This window comes from Ctenopharyngodon idella, chromosome 22 (genome assembly GCF_019924925.1).
Source record: "Ctenopharyngodon idella isolate HZGC_01 chromosome 22, HZGC01, whole genome shotgun sequence".
Classification (NCBI taxonomy): domain Eukaryota; kingdom Metazoa; phylum Chordata; class Actinopteri; order Cypriniformes; family Xenocyprididae; genus Ctenopharyngodon; species Ctenopharyngodon idella.
Window position 1 is genome coordinate 4,952,624 of NC_067241.1, and position 19,598 is coordinate 4,972,221.

Sequence of the window (19,598 nt, forward strand, 5' to 3'; positions counted from 1 at the left end):
ACAAGACGAAGAGATGTAAAAGGAGGATTAAATGAGAGGAGACAGGAATTAGTCACCCTATGTGATTGGTTCTCAGCGATATCTCCAGCTCTCGCAAGACTTTGGTGGATTCCTGGACCCTCCTGCGGAATTTCTGCACACAGAGAGAAACAACTGATGATTATCGGCATGTTTGGAGAAAAACCTCACCACAATAAAGTTTTTTTAAACATTTCAATAAACACTAACTAGTGCCGGGTAAAACGACACTTCTGGTTAACCTTTTAGTACTCAAAAGATGTCCTGCACAGGAAAACCAACCGCTCGGATTATAGGAACTTAACTGATCCTGAATATTTGTATTTTTTTGCACATACACTGCCATTCAAAAGTCAGTAAGATTATTAAATATTTCTTAGGAGAAGGTTTTTATTCTCAGCCAGACTGCATTTATTTGGTTTAAAATACAGTAAAAACAGTATTATTGTGAAATATGTTTACAGTTTAAAATAACTGATTTCTATTTTGATATATTTTTTAAAATGTCATTAATTCATGTGATGGCAAAGCTGAATTTTCGGCATCATTACCCCATCTTCAGTGTCACATGATCCTTCAGAAATCATTCAAATATGCTAAATTGCTTTGAATAAGAAACATTTCTTATTATCAATGCTAAAAACAGTTAAAACTGTTAAATCGGTTCAATAATTTTATAGAAACTGTGATACAGATCAGGACTTTTTGATGAATAGAAAGTTACAAAATGACAGCATTAATTTGCATTTAACATTACGAATGTCTTTACTTTCACTTTTGATCAATTTAATGCATCCTTTCTGAATTAAAAAAAAATCTTGAACAGTAGTGTATTTTCTAAACATTTTTAACTCCCTGTTTCTGCCTTTAGAATTAAAGGGGCTGTTTTTCTCTGCTGTTGATTTAAGACTTCTATGTAAAGAATTCGTCTGTCTTCAGTAAGTTGTGGAAGTTCAGAACAAGTCATTTTGTCCAGTTCAGTTTCAATGGATAGTCTTTTTGGACAGAGAAGAAGATTTTAAGTTTTAAAGCTACAATATATTTTAAAAGCACATTCACTACAAAAGATGAATGGCAGTTTGATTTCTCACAATACACCCCTTTTAACTGCTTTAATCATGTTCACATGCAACCAGCTGAGAAACAGACACTGGTTATATTTTCTAGAGGATGATGCTGACCTTGCGTGTGACTCTTGGGTCTAAATATCCACGTAGTTTCTGGATGTATGTATGTGGAGGATTCTTTACTTGGAAACGCTCCTAACACAGAAGAGGGGAGAAAGTTATACACAGGTTAAAAACATCAAACATCTCTAAAAAAAGATAAATGTTCTTTCTTTATCTAACACATACACATATTCTTAATCATTCCATGTTGTTTGTTTAAAAAACTTTGACATTATTCTTAAACTATGTTGTTGTTGTAACTATGAACTCCCTTTCATAGTTTGTCAAGATGCATGACTAGACGTTTATAAATAGTAGTTTTACAAGAAGACATGTACTTGAAGTCATCATTTACTGCTTTTTTTCCCTGCATGATTCTGTATTTAACAAGATGTGCCAGTTTACTTAATGGGACAGTTCCTCTAAAAGTGAAACTTCTGCCATCATTTACTCACCATTACTCATTCCAAACCAGCATGACAGTATTAACTCAAAAGGAGAAATTCTAAAGACTGTACAGGCTGCTCTTTTCCATACAATTTCAATGAATGTGGATAAAATTATCATAAAAATAAAATATATATGACTACTGGAAAACTTCAGTCCCCATTCATTCTAACTGCATGGAAAAGAACAACCAGTACGGTCCTCAAAATGTATCAATTTTTGGGTGTTAGTGTTCCTTTAAATAAGACATAGTTGGTATGATCCTGTAATTTGCTTTTTCTTTTGTGTAAAAAAATTATTAAAATCTGACAGAAGTGTCTAAAAATGGCAAATAACTTGTTCTCTTAACTTATTTATAATAATAATTGTTAATAATAATTTTAATAATAAGGTCATGTCAACGTCCATTCTTGGAGGCATGTTGCTCCGGACTGCATTACAGAAGCAAGGGTGTAGCATTAAAGTGGGTCACTATGGAAGCTGTACCTGGTCACAGATGAGGTCCCACTTCTTCTCATTATCGTACTGCCGGAGGAGACGTGCTTTATCTGGGGGCAGGTTCATAGAGTTCTGAAAAACAGAAAGCGCTTTTGCATCAGAACACACAGGAAGTCGCGTATTCCGCCATGTACCCATGGCAACGACCTTGCAGAGACGTCTCTGTGCTCGTTTTCTTTGGGTCACGGTGGTTTCTTGCCAGACACGAGAAACCCTGCAACCTATAAGCTCACGTCCTGTGGTGACTTCTTATATCCTGTTTAAAATCATATTTATCTTCAGAGCCTGAGTCAGATATCATGAAAATCTTTTAACCAAATTCTCCATCTCAAACTATATTTTTACACTTTTTGAAGAAAATTATGAACAGTGCTTGCCGTTGTCACAATTGTGGGTGATTGCCAGGGCGTTGCTATACAGTTGCTATAGGGTTCGTAGTGTGTTGCTATGTGTTTACTAGGGTGTTGCTAGAAAGTTACACAAAATGATGTGAAGTATCATTAATGTCTATAGCACAAACAGTGCAGGATTAATTATGTGCCAAAGTTTAAGGAATTATGCAATTACGTAAATGCAGAAGCTTCTAGTGGTTCAATTTTGTGCGTTGCTGCATTATGAAATGTATCAGAGCACGCAATGTGCCGCAGGAGCTTGTATAATGAACGTCAGTATAAACTGTCTTCATTTACAGCGGAGCAACAGCTTAAAAAGAACCTTGCTTACAAGTTCGTTAAAGTCAGTATGTTTATAGAAACTTACGTGAATAGTAACACACTCGTTTCAATAGCACAGGCATCTGACAGTAACTCTGTCGCCCCCTAGACTACTGAAGTGCATTAAAGGGTTAGTTCACCAAAAAATGAAAATAATGTCATTTATTACTCACCCTCATGTCGTTTCACACCCCTAACACCTTCGTTCATCTTCAGAACACAATTTAAGATATTTTTGATGGAATCCGATGGCTCAGTGAGGCCTCCATTGCCAGCAATGACACTGAACCTCTCAAGATCCAGAAAGCTACTAAAGACATATTTAAAACAGTTCATGTGAGTACAGTGGTTCAACCTTAATATTATAAAGCGACGCGAATACTTTTTGTGCGCCAAAAAAACTAAGTAACAACTTTTCAACAATATCTAGTGATAGGCAATTTCAAAACACTGCTTCGAAGCTTTATGAATCTTTTGTTTCGAATCAGTGGTTTGGAGCGCTAAAGTCACGTGATTTCAGTAAACGAGGCTTTAGGCTTGTTCGAGATGCATCAGCGCTGCGCAGGCCAATCGGTGTATGACATCAAAGTACTGCGAGAGCAATTGGAGAGAAACGACTCCTTATGCTTTTGAATCGCTCCCGTGGTAGTTTGATTTCATAAGCCGATCGGTCTGCAAAGCGCCAATGCATCTCGAACAAGCCTTTCGTTCACATGATCCGAATCACTGATTCGAAACAAAAGATTTGTGAAGCTTCGAAGCAGTGTTTTAAAATCAGCCATCTCTAGATATTGTTGAAAAGTCGCTATTTTGTTTTTTTGGCACACAAAAAGTATTCTCGTCGCTTTATAATATTAAGGTTGAACCACTGTACTCTCATGAACTGTTTTAAACATGTCTTTAGTACCTTTCTGGATCTTGAGAGGTTTAGTGACATTTCTGGCAATAGAGGCCTCACTGAGTCATCGGATTTCATCAAAAATATCTTAATTTGTGTTCCCGAAGACGAACGAAGGTCTTACGGGTGTGGAACGACATGAGGGCGAGTAATTAATGACAGAATTTTCATTTTTGAGTGAACTAACCCTTTAACTCCAGATGAATGCAAGCATTCGCGTCTGCGTTAATGTAATCAAATTTTCTTGACAAGCACCAAAAAATTTTACTTTCATCCTCATAAACACAGCTGTTCAAATGTTTGGGGTCGGTAAGATTTTTTAATGTTGTAGGGAAAAAATGATCACCAAGACTGCATTTATTTGATCAAAATTACAGTAAAACATATTATTAACAAATAATATTTTAAAATATTATTACAATTTAAAATAATGTTTAATATATTTAATTATTTTTTCCCTGTGATGGCAAAGCTGAATTTTCAGCAGCCATTACTCCAGTCTTCATTGTCACATAATCCTTCAGAAATCGTTCTGATTTGGTCCTCAAGACACACTGAAAAGTACAGAGCCCCGGACATGACAAATAAAAAATCTCTTGTAACATTCTAAATGTCTTTACTGTCACTTTTGATCAATTTAATGCGTCCTTGCTGAATAAAAGTATTCATTTCTTTAAAAAAAAAAAAAAAATCGTACAGACCCCAAACTTTTGAATGGTAGAGTAAGCGTGAGATATACTGTATGTTCTCATAGTTCTCATATTAATCAGTGTGATTATAGTAATAACAATGCTATTGTTCTAATGATATATAAATCATTGTACTTCATTGCACATACTACTCTCTTATTTCAGGTCACGTTTGCACTACAAACAGATCAGTATGTGATCTGTCTTCTAAATCTCTTTAATGGTAGAACACACACTGAGTCAGGTGTGGGGTGTGAGCCGACAACTGTCTCCAACAAACACTGCATCTCCCTTTATTAACCTGAGACTCTGTGCTGTGATTACAGATAGCCAACAGCAGATAGGCACTGAGCCAGATTATCACAGCATGTTACAGTCCTCTCAGTGGGTTTCCCTTTGAAGATGGAAAAGGTGTTTTTTCTGAAGATGCCATTCACACCCATACCAACACCCACCCGAGCATCTGTCTATCACCTACGTCCTTGCGCTCCACATTAGTGTGATTCATCCACTCCAAAAGCCAACAGCTTCACAGCCTACTGCCAAGGCAACATATCATCTAACTGAAATTACACGACTGCATCATTATAAACAACGCGTTTTTCCAGTCATTCTGACTCCATGATTTGTGAAAGTGAATATTGTGTGTGTTGAAAGAATTCGTTTTATTTTATTTCCACTGTAAAGTGAATGCACCTTTCCACAACCCCATATGAATCATATTCAGCGACAAGTCTGGGAAAGGCTGTTGGTGAATGCAGCATGTATTACAGTAGTGTTTCTTACATTTCATTCAGTGAAGGATTAGTCAGGCTAATTCAAACCAATAACCTATGAGCTTTTTAGTGTGATTCATAAGGGATTCTCTTCTAATCAACAAAACGATTCTGTTTCGAAGCACTCAAAAGTCCGGATGCCAAGGGCACCTGCTGGTTTACGCTGTGTTTGGCTGTTCAATTGCGATGGAGCTGTAGATTTAGAAGTTTAGTTATAAATCCGATGTGTTTCTCAGACAGTTTAGCTTCTAGCATTTAATACAACAGCAGACAGACTCAACTGACCATGTAGTAAATTTGTTTTGTTTGAAACCGCATTCAACTGGAAGACATCCCAATTATGATGACTAGGGTTTGTAATGTCTGAAAAGCTAACAAAACTTAGCAGAAATGACAATGTGTAAAGAGAGGCCCTGGAGAATGTTATTTGGCTCTGACTGTGAAGATCTCAAGCATTACCATTCCCTCCCACAATTCCCCTTCCAATGTTTTTTTCTTCAGTTGTGACCGACATTGCGCATTCCAGAGGTCCACAGTTCCAGACGGAATGTGTCCTGTTTATTACAGTAATGAATTTGGCTATTAATTATCCCACTTCATCTTTTATATCACCCTAACATATTGATTTTACATACTGAGCACTCACGAGTTGGTCAACATTTGAAGTTCTACAGCTTAGGGGATAAAAGTTTTATCTCTTTCTCTAAATCGCTCTCTCTACTCTCTCCGACTCAAATGTCAAAGATGAAGTGGGCGACTCCTACACTTGTTAACATGCAGCACATAATAAATGACGTAAACGGCAGCTCTTTCTGATGAGCTCACTGCTTCCGAACATTTCACACAACAAATTGCATCCATTGTTTTTGAGGAAGAAAGGAGAGATAAGCCTACAAAAATACCATCATCCATGCTTAGTCAATATGAAAGCATCTAATCTCTGAGGAAATATCAACAATGCTGCATTTTTATGTCAACAGCAAAAAAAGGCTGTAGATCAAAACCAGTTTGAAAGAAATATAATCCCACTATCCTTATATTTTTCTCCTACACAGAAATTAGATAGACATATTCTGAGAATTGGGAAATTTAAAGGGATAGTTCACCCAAAAATAAAAATTCTGTCATCATTTAATCACCCTTAAATTGTTCCAAACCTGTATGAATTTCTTTGTTGCTGAACACAAAGGAAGATATTTGAAAGAATGTCAGTAACCAAACAAATCTTGCCCACCATTTACTACCATAGTAAGAAAAATAAATACTATGGTTGTTAATGGGGGGCAAGATCTGTTTGGTTAACTATCCCTTTAAATTTCCCAATTCTCAGAAAATATCTGTTTTGAGACATGTATATGCAATGTATATAAAAGGAGAGATGTTAATGTCTCATATTTGCTAAGATAGTAAAGTCTGGAATCAAAGATTTCAATATGAATTCAAACATTTCTTATAATTTTTTCCATCCAAATACTTTGCTATCCACATTAATTTTAGAGCTCTATTCTTTTACTTCACGTCACCAATTGCCTTATTTGTGTATATTTATTTCCTAATAAGCAATTTTATGAGAAACATCTGAAACAAAGTTGATACTTAAAGAGCTCCAGCTTCCTGAGCTATGAAAGAGCAACCTGTGAGCAATAAAACTGTCTTCTGGGAAGCTTCAAAATAGGAGTCAGAGGTTGGATCTGGCCATATGTCTGATGCCAGGCTGTCAGGACTGCCTAGTGACCATTTGTAGGTCTGATGTGTAATTAGGGCACTTAGAACACAGAGAGGATCCAGTCCTCCATTCACATGATGATCCAGGATCTGGTGCCACATCACTGATAACAGCGGCTGCAAAGAGCTCAGATGAATCTTTATCTGATCTACAGTAGCTCTCTGAGATTTAAGCTTCTTTGTTTTCTGGTCCAGAAACGAGGGTCTAATCAAATAAGTTTAAGATTCACTTCTGCAGTATTTACCCTAGGGGTTTTTCTCAGGGCCCAAGAGCTTCCTGCACAGATATTATTAGCCAAACCTTTGGAGAGCTACACCACCACAAAGAAACTTGCATAAGTACAAAAAAAAAAAAACCCCTCATAGAATACAAAAACTTATTTGAATAGAGGAAACTATCGATGCTAAAACTCACTGATGCAAGATCAAAGAAAACACTATGAAGATTTTGATATTTATGGAGCTGAATAAGAAAAACTAGCTTGTCCACCACAGGCCACACTGAAAACAACAGTCTGAAATAGCAAAATACTGAATTCGGTCCTAACCACTGAGAAGGCACAGTTCAACAGAATGAAAGTGCTTTGTCAGTTCCTGGAAAGGAAGAACATGTTATTTTAGCATAAAATGTCTCACACATTCAGGATGAAACATCTGCAAACATTATACAATATAAAAAGGTGATCATATACAAAAATATGAATGATAAAACAAAACAAAAAAACACCAGATGTTCTACTTTCCCCAAAAGATCTTTCTTGCTACTCTGCTAGAGCAAAAGGATCAGCTGGCAATCTCTAATCTAATTTTGCTAATTTCATTTGACTTTTCCTACAAAAGTCCAGTCTTGTTTTCCTGCCACAATGACTTTAAAAAGAGACCCACATCTTACATCTGAGATGAAAATACCTTTGATTTTCAATGTCTGAAAATAAAACATAAAATCAACTCCCTGAAGCTCCCTACTTCCAAAATAGAGTGACGCTACCCACCACAAAGACAAAAAGAGCTTCTGTTTGATCCCAGTATAGTTTGTGAAAGGGTGACTGTGCGGACACAACAAAGAGCCATTCCCTTTTTCTGGCATGTTGAGTTGTTTGGCAAATGATTATGTTGAACAATAGTCTGTGGCTATCGACTACACTTGCTTTTTAACACTAGAGTAAAAAAATGAAGTGGAGTGCATTTTATTTTCTAGCAACAAGTATGAAATGTACATAAATGACAAATATGGAAAGCCCTTTCTAGTAAGACCGAACAAATTCATAAAAAGAGGAAGAGAAGTGTGGGAGAGGAAAGAAATATTATGAGATGGACCGTGTGAATAACTGAAAATTAAAGTGAGCAAATACCATGCTACAAATTACAGGGGGAGCTGGGAAAATTACCTACTGAAATTGGGACAGTTGGCTGATGAGGGAGTGGGACAGGCAAAAGGAGAGGGAAAGATGTGTCTTAAGAGAACAGTAGCTCGATTTGTTGTTGGGTATCAGATTGCAGAGAATGAAGAGAAGTAAAGAGCCCAAGAGACAGAGAGAAGGGGAAACAAACCCCAGTCACGCACAGCCCTCCTCACAAAACACCACACATGATGGAGAGCACAGGTCAGACATGAAGACAACATACAGTCAAAGAAAAGGAACCCAATCTGTGCTTTCTCTTCTGGAGGAGTGGCCTCCTGTTTATGACTTGTAACATAGCCAGAAATACCAATGTAAACTCTTTAAAGTCAACATGGAATGTATTCACAACTTTTTTTCTTCTGTAATATGATGGAAATCTGTCCTGTTTCTACATGAAACCAGATTATTTATAATATAATATAATATAATATAATATAATATAATATAATAATAGCTCTCAACAATGTCTCATATTTGCCAGTATACCAAAGGAAGAGAATTAATTCAAACATTTCTTAGCATTTTTCCCCAAAAACCCAATAATCTATACTTTGTAATCCACATTATCCACCTTCAACCGTTTGGAGACCATTGAAGTCCACTATAAGGAGAATAGTCCTGGAATGTTTTCATTAAAAACCTTAATTTCTTTTCGACTGAAGAAAGAAGGACATGGACATCTTGGATGACATGGGGGTGAGTAAATTATCAGGAAATTTTTATTTGAAAGTGAACTATTCCTTTAATTTCACAGCTCTATTCTTTTACTTTACATCAACAATTGCCTTATTTGTCATAAGCGATTTTAAGAGAAACATCTGAAAAATGAATCTGAAAAAATGTCCTATTTAATAATAATGACATCCTCTGTAGGGGATGCTGGAGCCTATCAGAATCTCAGACCAGAGATGGAAAAATGTTTATTATTGTTATTATTATTATCAATTGATATTATTTACAATATTTAAGTTGCTATTTTTAAATAAATATTATGAAAACAAACCTTTTTTTTTCTTTGAAATAATATGCACTGAAAGATCATTCACAATAAGACCAGGAACATGTATTAATAAAGTAATTGTGGTCAATTTTGATTTCATGTTGGCTTTAAAATACACTGCTTATGGGCGAATATCACAAAGCAGCATCAAAATGGCCCTTCTTACCCATATTAATGTGTTCAAATATTAGTCTTCACCAGGGGGACAGCTATGGCATGTTTAAAAGAGGGCCACACACTTTTACAGCCTTATTTGGCCGGTCCTCCATTCGCTCTGAGAGGGCAGTAGGAGTTCGTGTGAGCAAAAATTCTTAGCTGCATTTATAAACACAAACAATGCAAATATGTTTTGCGCCCCTGCACAGCTCTGAGCGTCTACTCCCATGCTTGAGCCTAGACTCTGGGAGACATCCAACATAAACTCCTCCAAAGCCCACTTAAACCTACAAGCTTAATGTAATTTAAACCGTAAAGCCAATAAGAGTGGTTTACAAACTCATCTAAACGGCTCTTTGACTACTAAGTCAACAGGTAAAGTCTCCTACCTCACTCTATTTCATCAGTTATAACGGTAGCATACTGTAGTACAGGAAGAATGAGGGGGGAAGTCTGGGATTTCATATCCTTTCAATGGATCTAACATGTGTCAGCACAGTCGACTAGACCGGAGCAGACCGCCAGACACACACCGTCTCCCCATCTAAACCGTCTCCACCGTTCAGCTACTGAGCTCTACCTAATAGGTCCCCAGGCGCCGAGCGTCAACGCAGGACCTGAGGAATGTACACCAACCCTGCCAGATATAGTGGACTGTGAGATTGAATGGGAAACAATAGCTCTTACTGAACGTCACACTGAGCTGAAGCTTTTTCCTCCCATTTTTTTCACATTTTTTTGGGACCTTTTGGGGAAAAGTGTGTGTTGAAGAAATCCTTCTGTACAGTCAATAATAAAGCAGTAAAATATAAAAACTTTCCAACCGTTCTTTCTTTACTAAAAAAAAGCCCTGCTTCACTGCATTAAACACAAGGAATTTGAATATTACATCAAGCCTGGAAAGAAAAAAATACTCTTTTTCTTCCTCCGTCTCAAAAGTTTGACCCCAGATATATTTTGCACTTTTTCTCAACAATATCTTCTGTACATCCAATATGAAAACCAAACCCAACTGAGTGTGAACTGTTTCTGCTCCATGTGCCAAAGTCATCCGGATATAGGGATCAAAATAAACCCCTGAAGAACTAGTCCAATAAGTCATGACACTCTTTCTGCCCCCAAGGATATGACCAAAACACACTTCCCTCACTGCTGGTCAGTTTAGATGTTTATCTTATGAAATGTCAAGGTAAGGTCTTGGTATCTTTGAGCATATTATGAGAAAAAAAAACACTAAAACTAAAACATGGATCAATATTTACAGACCCAAGGACACCCATTCAGGTCCTCAAACCACCCAGGGACCCTCAATAAATTTGAGACTTTTGCAGTAACACTTTATAATGACATTATAAACATAATTCTGTAAAACTTCAAAGGTCATTATTATAACATACAGTATTTAGCTATTATTTTTTAAATAAAACATATATTCTAATATAAGATTACCAATAAAATATAATGTAATAAATAATATATTTGTAATAAAATGTTTCATTTATCTGTCTACAGACCCCCTTGAAGGACATTTGTAGACCCCTTGCATGAAAAAAACTGGCCATATAAATTTTATTTACATTAACAAAGATAATACCCTTCTATGATACTTAACAAATCATTATTGTACCATAGTTAGATATTAATTTTAATTAAAATATAAAATAATATTTGGAATAAATGTGTTTTATATTTTTAAATAAAACCCTATGTTTTATATATCTGTCTATGGACCCCCTTTCAGGATATTCCTGGAAGAATGACTAACATTCTCACTGAATCTCATTGAAGAAAATGACCTTAAACAATCACATCACATGTAAATGACAGTACTGGGTTCTTGGGTAAATTTCCGTGTCTTGCAAACCACAGGACACAAGTTACTGTTCCCTATTATTGAAACAGTGTATAATACAAGAAAGAAGCACAGGCACCTCAACCATGAAGGGTATCACAAGCCTAGGGGGACTTCCAAGTTAAATTTAGTTTAAAAATAACAGTTTACTCTAATCAAAAGATTGCTGGGAATTAAAATGAAGATCTAAAGGAGGACGGGGCAGTTCTCAAGCAAGTCTCCTGGCACTGAGCAAGACAAAATGGAGTGTGAGAAAATGCTGTCCTCCATTCACTGCAATGACACCTAATCTCTCAATCCTAACCAGTAACCTGAACCAGGCAATCACAACAAAGCAAATCCACAAAACACAAATGTCCCATCCACCACCACACAGAAAGAGAGTGAGGTCAAGGTACTAGTGAACTGCCACACCATCCCCCACAAGTTGTTTACATAAGAAACACAAACAATCCCCATTCCTAACCATTCAGGATTTAAGCCCAAAGTATGCTTCGTTTTTTTATGTGTACGCTAGCGTACGCATAAACTATACTCCATTTGATAGCGTGTGCAAACGCAGGCGGTCGACACATGCGCTCTAGTAAGTTTCATCTTTGTCCAGCGTCTGCATAATTTTTCTCCAGAAGTTATAGTATAACCGATTAAAAATGTCTTTGTATTCTTTTAAGCTAAAGTTGCGGCTGTCTCATGACCCCCTCACACAAGCGTTTGTCAATGCGGCTGTTGTTGTTGCATTCTCCGGTATTTTGTTGTTGTTCCGTCTCTTTAGTTCACTTTTTTTACTGTGAAACAATGGCCCAGGCCAGTGTTGCCACTTTGTGGAGCAAGTGATTAGTGCAAAACAAATTCAATGTGCATGTGCGACCTGCACATACAAAATTGGTCGGATCGCGTGCTATTCTGTCAACGAAATTTGCGTCATGCTCACTGAAATACGTCACGAAATATACTTTGGGCTTTAGGCTAAATATAATGAATTAAATATAATAAATCAAAATAAAATAAACAAAATACAAAATAAATAAGATATAATTTAAAATACATCATTAAAATAATAATAAAGTAGATAAATGAATAGATTATCTATTAAAGTAGATAAAATAGGCATATACAATAAAAATAAATTAAAATAATAACAATAATAGACATATATATATACACAGTATCTCACAGAAGTGAGTACACCCCTCACATTTTTGAAATATTTTATTATATCTTTTCATATGACAACACTGAAGAAATGACACTTTGCTACAATGTAAAGTAGTGAGTGTACAGCTTGTAAAACAGTGTAAATTTGCTGTCCCCTCAAAATAACTCAACACACAGCTATTAATGTCTAAACCGCTGGCCACAAAAGTGAGCACACCCATAAGTGAACATGTCCAAATTGGGCCCAATTAGCCATTTTCTCTCCCCGGTGTCATGTGACTCATTAGTGTTACAAGGTCTCAGGTGTGAATGGGGAGCAGGTGTGTTAAATTTGGTGTTATCGCTCTCACTCTCTCATACTGGTCATACTGGAAGTTCAACATGGCACCTCATGGCAAAGAACTCTCTGAGGATCTGAAAAAAAGAATTGTTGCTCTACATAAAGTTGGCATAGGCTATAAGAAGATTGCCAAGACCCTGAAACTGAGCTGCAGCATGGTGGCCAAGACCATACAGCGGTTTAACAGGACAGGTTCCACTCAGAACAGGCCTCGCCATGATCAACCAAAGAAGTTGAGTGCATGTGCTCAGCATCACATCCAGAGGTTATGTTTGGGAAATAGACCTATGAGTGCTGCCAGCATTGCTGCAGAGGTTGAAGGGGTGGGGGGTCAGCCTGTCAGTGCTCAGATCATAAGCCGCACACTGCATCAAACTGGTCTGCATGGCTGTCGTCCCAGAAGGAAGCCTCTTGATGCACAAGAAAGCCCGCAAACAGTTTGCTGAAGACAAGCAGACTAAGGACATGGATTACTGGAACCATGACCTGTGGTCTGATGAGACCAAGATAAACTTATTTGGTTCAGATGGTGTCAAGTGTGTGTGGCAGCAACCAGGTGAGGAGTACAAAGACATGTGTGTCTTGCCTACAGTCAAGCATGGTGGTAGGAGTTTCATGGTCTGGGGCTGCATGAGTGCTGCCGGCACTGGGGAGCTACAGTTCATTGAGGGAACCATGAATGCCAACATGTACTGTGACATACTGAAGCAGAGCATGATCCCCTCCCTTCAGAGACTGGGCCGCAGGGCAGTATTCCAACATGATAACGACCCCAAACACACCTCCAAGACAACCACTGCCTTGCTAAAGAAGCTGAGGGTACCCAAACCCTATTGAGCATCTGTGGGGCATTCTCAAACGGAAGGTGGAGGAGCTCAAGGTCTCTAACATCCACCAGCTCTGTGATGTCATCATGGAGGAGTGGAAGAGGACTCCAGTGGCAACCTGTGAAGCTCTGGTGAACTCCATGCCCAAGAGAGTTAAGGCAGTGCTGGAAAATAATGGTGGCCACACAAAATATTGACACTTTGGGCCCAATTTGGACATTTTCACTTAGGGGTGTACTCACTTTTGTGGCCAGCGGTTTAGACTGGCTGTGTGTTGAGTTATTTTGAGGGGACAGCAAATTTACACTGTTATACAAGCTGTACACTCACTACTTTACATTGTAGCAAAGTGTCATTTCTTCAGTGTTGTCACATGAAAAGATATAATAAAATATTTACAAAAATGTGAGGGGTGTACTCACTTCTGTGAGATACTGTATATATATATAATTTTAAATAAAAATATATAATAACATTAAAAATAAAGTAAAATGATAACAATATATAGTAATATATTATTATTAATTAAAAAAAACATACCAAACAAATAATTCATTAAAATGAATTACACATGAAAACCTTATGTAATGACCATATCACCAGATTTCACTGCAGATTGTGTTGTCTTTGTTTATCTGCCCCAGGACACACCACTATTATCAGCTGTGAAAAGAGAATGAACTTGCTCATTAAAAGTAAAACTAGCAGTGCAACTTCTGCCCTTCAGATCTGTTAGAGAACACTGAAAATGCTTGGCATATGAAACTTCCCACTCAAATTTCTCGACAACACAGCGAGAGTTAACTATTAAACACAGACGTTGTAATGTTGATGAGGCCATTAACGCCTCGATAGTCTACAGCTGTGGTGTGCCTCCTGCATACTAGTGCACTATGCTCTTCTCCACCATGAGATTCCCCGGGGGGCTTTGAGCAACGCAGCATGTCCGCCACAAATTATAAGTCAGGTCAAAGACACATAGAAAAGTTCAGAAGCTTGTAAGGACAACTGAAACACAACTATATAAATTATCTAAAAACACAAAAATGTTGAGAAAAATGTAGTTTTAAACATGCTATGTGAAAGTGTTTTCTTAGGCTTATTTAAGAACTTTTCTTTTTAGTGACATGGTTACTTAGAAATGTTTCCTGTGATGAGACTTGAACTCCTGAAGATCAAGATGAGGATTCCAGATGCGATGTCGCAGTTCTCTTTCTACTCAACATCTGTGGCACTTTCATGACTCGGATGCTCTTTAATGGTGTCATGATCAAACACATCTCAGTTATTAAATATGAGCAGGATTAATTCTAACCATGTGAATCAGATCTGCAGTTATGAAGTCAGAACTGAGATTACATTGATATAAATATAAACATTCTGCAAATATAATTTATAGTGAATCAGAGCCTCTGGCTGACACTTAAAACAAGGATGTCCTGTTTGTGTCTTCGGTCGCCCACACAGGAGATGGAGAGGAACAGGGTCATAACGGATATACACAGAGTACAACAGGAATGGGAGCACAGGAGACAGCTTCACTTTGACATCCAAACATGCACACACTCTTCACACTTTCAATATTTTTTAAAAGATAGTGATACTGATTAAAAATATAGTTGCTTTTTTTTGCAGTGAATTAATCATCTCAAAGAAAGCAGCACCTATATATTGTGTCACATTATTTAACATGCAGCAGTAGGAGATCTATCCATGAAAATATCATAGTGGTTCCAAATGCTGCCAGCATGGAAAAGTGGAACTTGCTGTACAGAATCCTGAAGAAAATGTCTAGCTGAGGCAGCCACCAGACCCATGTCGTAATGATGTGTTGAGTAAATTCACCCTGAGATAATAATAACGGTGAGTTCTAGTACAGAGTCACCACCCACTCAGTCCTGCCAACCTTAAAATACACGGAACAACATAAATACTCTTTTTCTAAATGTGAGTCTGAGAAAATGAGCCAAAAAAGAGGATGTTCTGGTAGGTTTCTTTATCAGGAGTGCTGTGATGCTGACAAGAATAAAACATTTATTTACAGACGTGTGCAGAAATTATATTTATCTGCAAGTAAGAACTCTTGCAGCAGTTCCTGCGAGCTCTAGAGTAAAAGAAACGAGCACAAAGGGCTCAGGGGGGAGAGGCCCTTTCTCTAAAACAACATGCACTCACAGAGCCTCCATTGTGCTGGAGAGGAAACCACTGCTCAGAGTGGACCCTCAACACAGCTGCAAGAGAGCAGCCTGACCCACACACACCTACGGCCAAATATAAACCACGCACAAGTAAAATTGTATATATTGTTCAATATATTGTACATAATCTTTAAATTGGTGTTTTTGACTTGTTTTCAAACAATCTTTGTTTTTTTTCTTTTTTAAACATTGATCAGCGAACATAAACAGAAGCATATGAGAATGAACCTCACAGGTAATCGCAAATATGTGAATAAAACCCTAATGATCCCTAACCCTAACCCTAAATTCAATCTGTTCATCATAATATACAGCGATCGAGTCTCTTCAGAAAATTTGGACTAAATCGCTCAATTCATATGAATTAGTTTTACGATCTCTTTATGAACTTTTGGAAGCATCAAAGTGGTAGCTGCATAGACCATCAATGGAGGGACAGAAATCTCGCAGAAAAAATATCTTCATTTGTGTTCCAAAGATTAACGAAAGTCTTATGGGATTAGAAAGACATGAGGGTGAGTAAATGATGACAGAATTTTAATTTTTGTGTAAACTAACACTTTAAAGGTGCAGTAGGTGATCTGGGAAATGTTAACGTTAGCCTGCTAGCAATGAAAGCATAAGATCCCCCCCTCCCTGCAAATCGCCGTCCAAAACCACGCTTAGTGCTGGGCGGTTTGACCAAATCTATCACAGTTTTTTTTTTTAAGATTCTGGTGGTTTCACTGTATGTCACGTTTTTTTGCACTGGACCTTTATTTTGGCATATTTTACTGTCATGAGTACAGGAAATATATTATATAAACATTGCAAGGACAATTAAAAATTAATTGTAATCAAATCAGTTCATAAAGCTAACAATTTAGTTTAAAATGTAATCAAATAATTTAATTATTTAATGAAATTAATAATATTAATTTATATTGCTTCCTCAAACTTTATTTAAAAAACAACTTTATTTAAAAACATGCTTGCTGATTATGATCTGCGCTGTGTATGAATACTTATCCACTTTTTCATGAGAAATCCTGTCCAAATGTCCTGTTTGTCATGGTGACGTCTAAAGTCCCCGCCAAAGGAAGTAGTCCCTTTTAGCAACTTGTTAGCAACCGCCGTTTTTAAGACACAATAAAGGTTTTAAAAAATCACAAGCGGGTTATAACTGGTGTGTTTTATGTATCATTGATCAAAACGTGAAAATATTTAGAGGCTTTATTAACCACAGACCTTATTTCAGGCGATTTAGCAAAAAACCCATTCAAAAAACCCATAGACTTTAGGACGATGGAACCGGAAGTCCTAAAATGCTAACTCGCTTCCGGGTTTTGCCTACAAAAACACGTCATCCCTGAGGTACTCTATAGTATATTTCTGTTATTTCAAGTTATACCGAACTTTTATTTTGACAGGGTCGTGAAGACCTTTGACTTCCTGTGTATATGATACGACAAATGTCGATAGTTTTATCAAATTAAATGGTGAAATGTGCATAAAGTGACCCTAAGAGCAGCTCTGCATATGAAGTTCATGTGTATAGTGAGTGAGACAGGAGACACTGAAATCATCGCGAGCGTCACGCGTGCTTCAGTATGTGTAGAAGTAGACGAAAATGCGGCGCTCATTTATTCAGACTTCAAATTTCAATAGCAGTCTTTTTTAGCTTTAATATTCACAGACACTAGTCCGTATCGATATCTGATTCATTGTACATCCAAAAATTGTCAAATTCTGTGATGTTCAGCTTATACAGCAAGTTTTATTTGTGACTGGATTCCGTGATTTCATCCGTGTTTTCTGCATCGCGGAAATCATATGGCTCTACATGGTATTTGCAGTATTAAAGAGAGATCGTTTTGTGAGTTATTTATTGTTGTGTTATAAAGTTGTTTCCATTAGTGTAAGAAGGGTATGCAGTTAATAGAAGTCCGCTCTCTATACGCTCTACATAGCGCTTCATGGCCATTGAATAGAGACAGCAGCTGTTTCAGCTACACACCGGTATGGCGGTTTTTGAAAAATACATATCGGTTTTGAAATTGAAACCGGTATACCGCCCAGCACTAACCACGCCTCCTCCAAAACACTGAACACACACACGCAGACGGCTGCTCTCAAAGCATCACAATAGGCGGTGTTAAACTACCTCATGTCTCAAAGCACATAACATTACAATAATAATGAACGTAAACACCTTAGAGAGCCTGTACCTGACTGCTGCAGATTCATTTCGGTGTTGAAACCGTCGACATGGAAACAGCATAATTCTGAGTCTTCCTGAACAGCTCTGGTTAGAACATCACGGGTTGCCATCCCTTAATTATGGTATTTATGGCGTGAAAACAGCATAAGCTTGTTGTTTTGATTTTGTAGGAACTGTAAAAGGTGGCTGCTGTTTGTTTGCGGTGCTCCGTGACTGAGGTCTGTCTGTATAATCTCTGCACAGCATGAAATGCGCCGATGACGTATGAGGTCTGCGCAAACAGGGTGTGCAAGGGTATGTAAAAACATATGTTGACAGGCAGGTAGGACATCGTATTATTTCATTTGGACCGAATATAATAATTGGATGAACATTTTATGGTCGATATATATTTATAAAAATAAATTTAGACCATTTAACATAGTGATTGCTATCAGCATATGAGGAGACTTTCAACCAGTATGACAAAAAAATGTTTCTGTAGAGAATCACTTATTGCACCTTTAACCTTATCAAAATAGATAAATAAATATCAACAAATATCCAATGAACAATAAAAAAAAAAAAAATTAAGTCTTCACATTAAAGTGCCCCTATCGTGCTTTTTCTGATATTACCTTTCATGAAGCTGCTTGTGAATGTAAAAGGTCTGCAAATTTCGAAGATGAAAGTAAACATTACATGTTATTATCTCCCAAATTAAGGAACCGATTCTGAACTGCCTGAAACAAGTCGTCAGTAATTCCAGTTACTGTTCCAGTAATTCACATAATGCCAGTCTATGTGGTCTTTATTGTCCCACTCTCAAACACTGAGGCCTGAAAGTGTTTAGTTTGTGTTTTCAACATGTCAGGAATATGCTATTTTCTGCGTTGCAAAAGCAAATCCACTTTGCATGAACTTCCAAAGGATGAGGACTCAGGCTCGAATTGATACGATAAAACCGACACCATTGTTACTGATCGTAACACTGTGTATACAAGTGCCGAGGAAGCCTCAGGAGCTGAAATTCAGATATAGTAATAGGCGTTGCGTTTTTGACACGTGCTGTAAGTGGTAGACCAATCACAATCAGCTGAGCCTTCTGACCAATCAAAGCAGAGTAGGCTCTCAGAAAGGAGAGGTTTAGAGAGACCGAATCCTTGATTGAACCATTTTTGTCACTGAGAGAAAAGGTGATGCTGCAATGTATTGACCTTGGATGCATGTAAACTTATTGCAGCAGACCTCTAAAACAAATTAGGAACATTTAAAATAACATAATAGGGGCACTTTAAACTTAGCACAACACAAAAACCTGTCAGACTTAAATAATACATACGTGTGAGTCTCTGTTTTCATGTAGGACAAGGATGCCCACAGAGAGGAGCCTCAGACATCCCAGCGCTGACATTGCGACGGGGCCATAGGAGAGACAGATGTACACTCCCACAGCATGAGTCTGCAGCATAACAAACAAACAATGGCCGATTCCTCCCCACCTGCAGGCTCTTTAGAAGTGCTCCACTCGGCCCGAAACCAGGCTGACCAGACA

At 37.5% G+C, this 19,598-nt stretch overlaps 1 protein-coding gene across 5 annotated transcripts in view; it reads right to left on the reverse strand.

Moving 5' to 3' along the window:
- fmnl3 (formin-like 3) overlaps window positions 1-19,598 on the reverse strand; it is a 48,609-nt gene that overhangs the window by 23,982 nt on the left and 5,029 nt on the right. For all 5 annotated transcript variants that reach the window (XM_051879910.1, XM_051879912.1, XM_051879911.1 and 2 more), the window contains exons 2-4: window positions 2,121-2,204; window positions 1,200-1,280; window positions 57-133 (exon numbers count right to left, since the gene is read on the reverse strand). In XM_051879910.1, coding sequence (XP_051735870.1) covers window positions 57-133; window positions 1,200-1,280; window positions 2,121-2,204 — 242 coding nt within the window. The remainder of the gene's footprint in view (window positions 1-56; window positions 134-1,199; window positions 1,281-2,120; window positions 2,205-19,598) is intronic.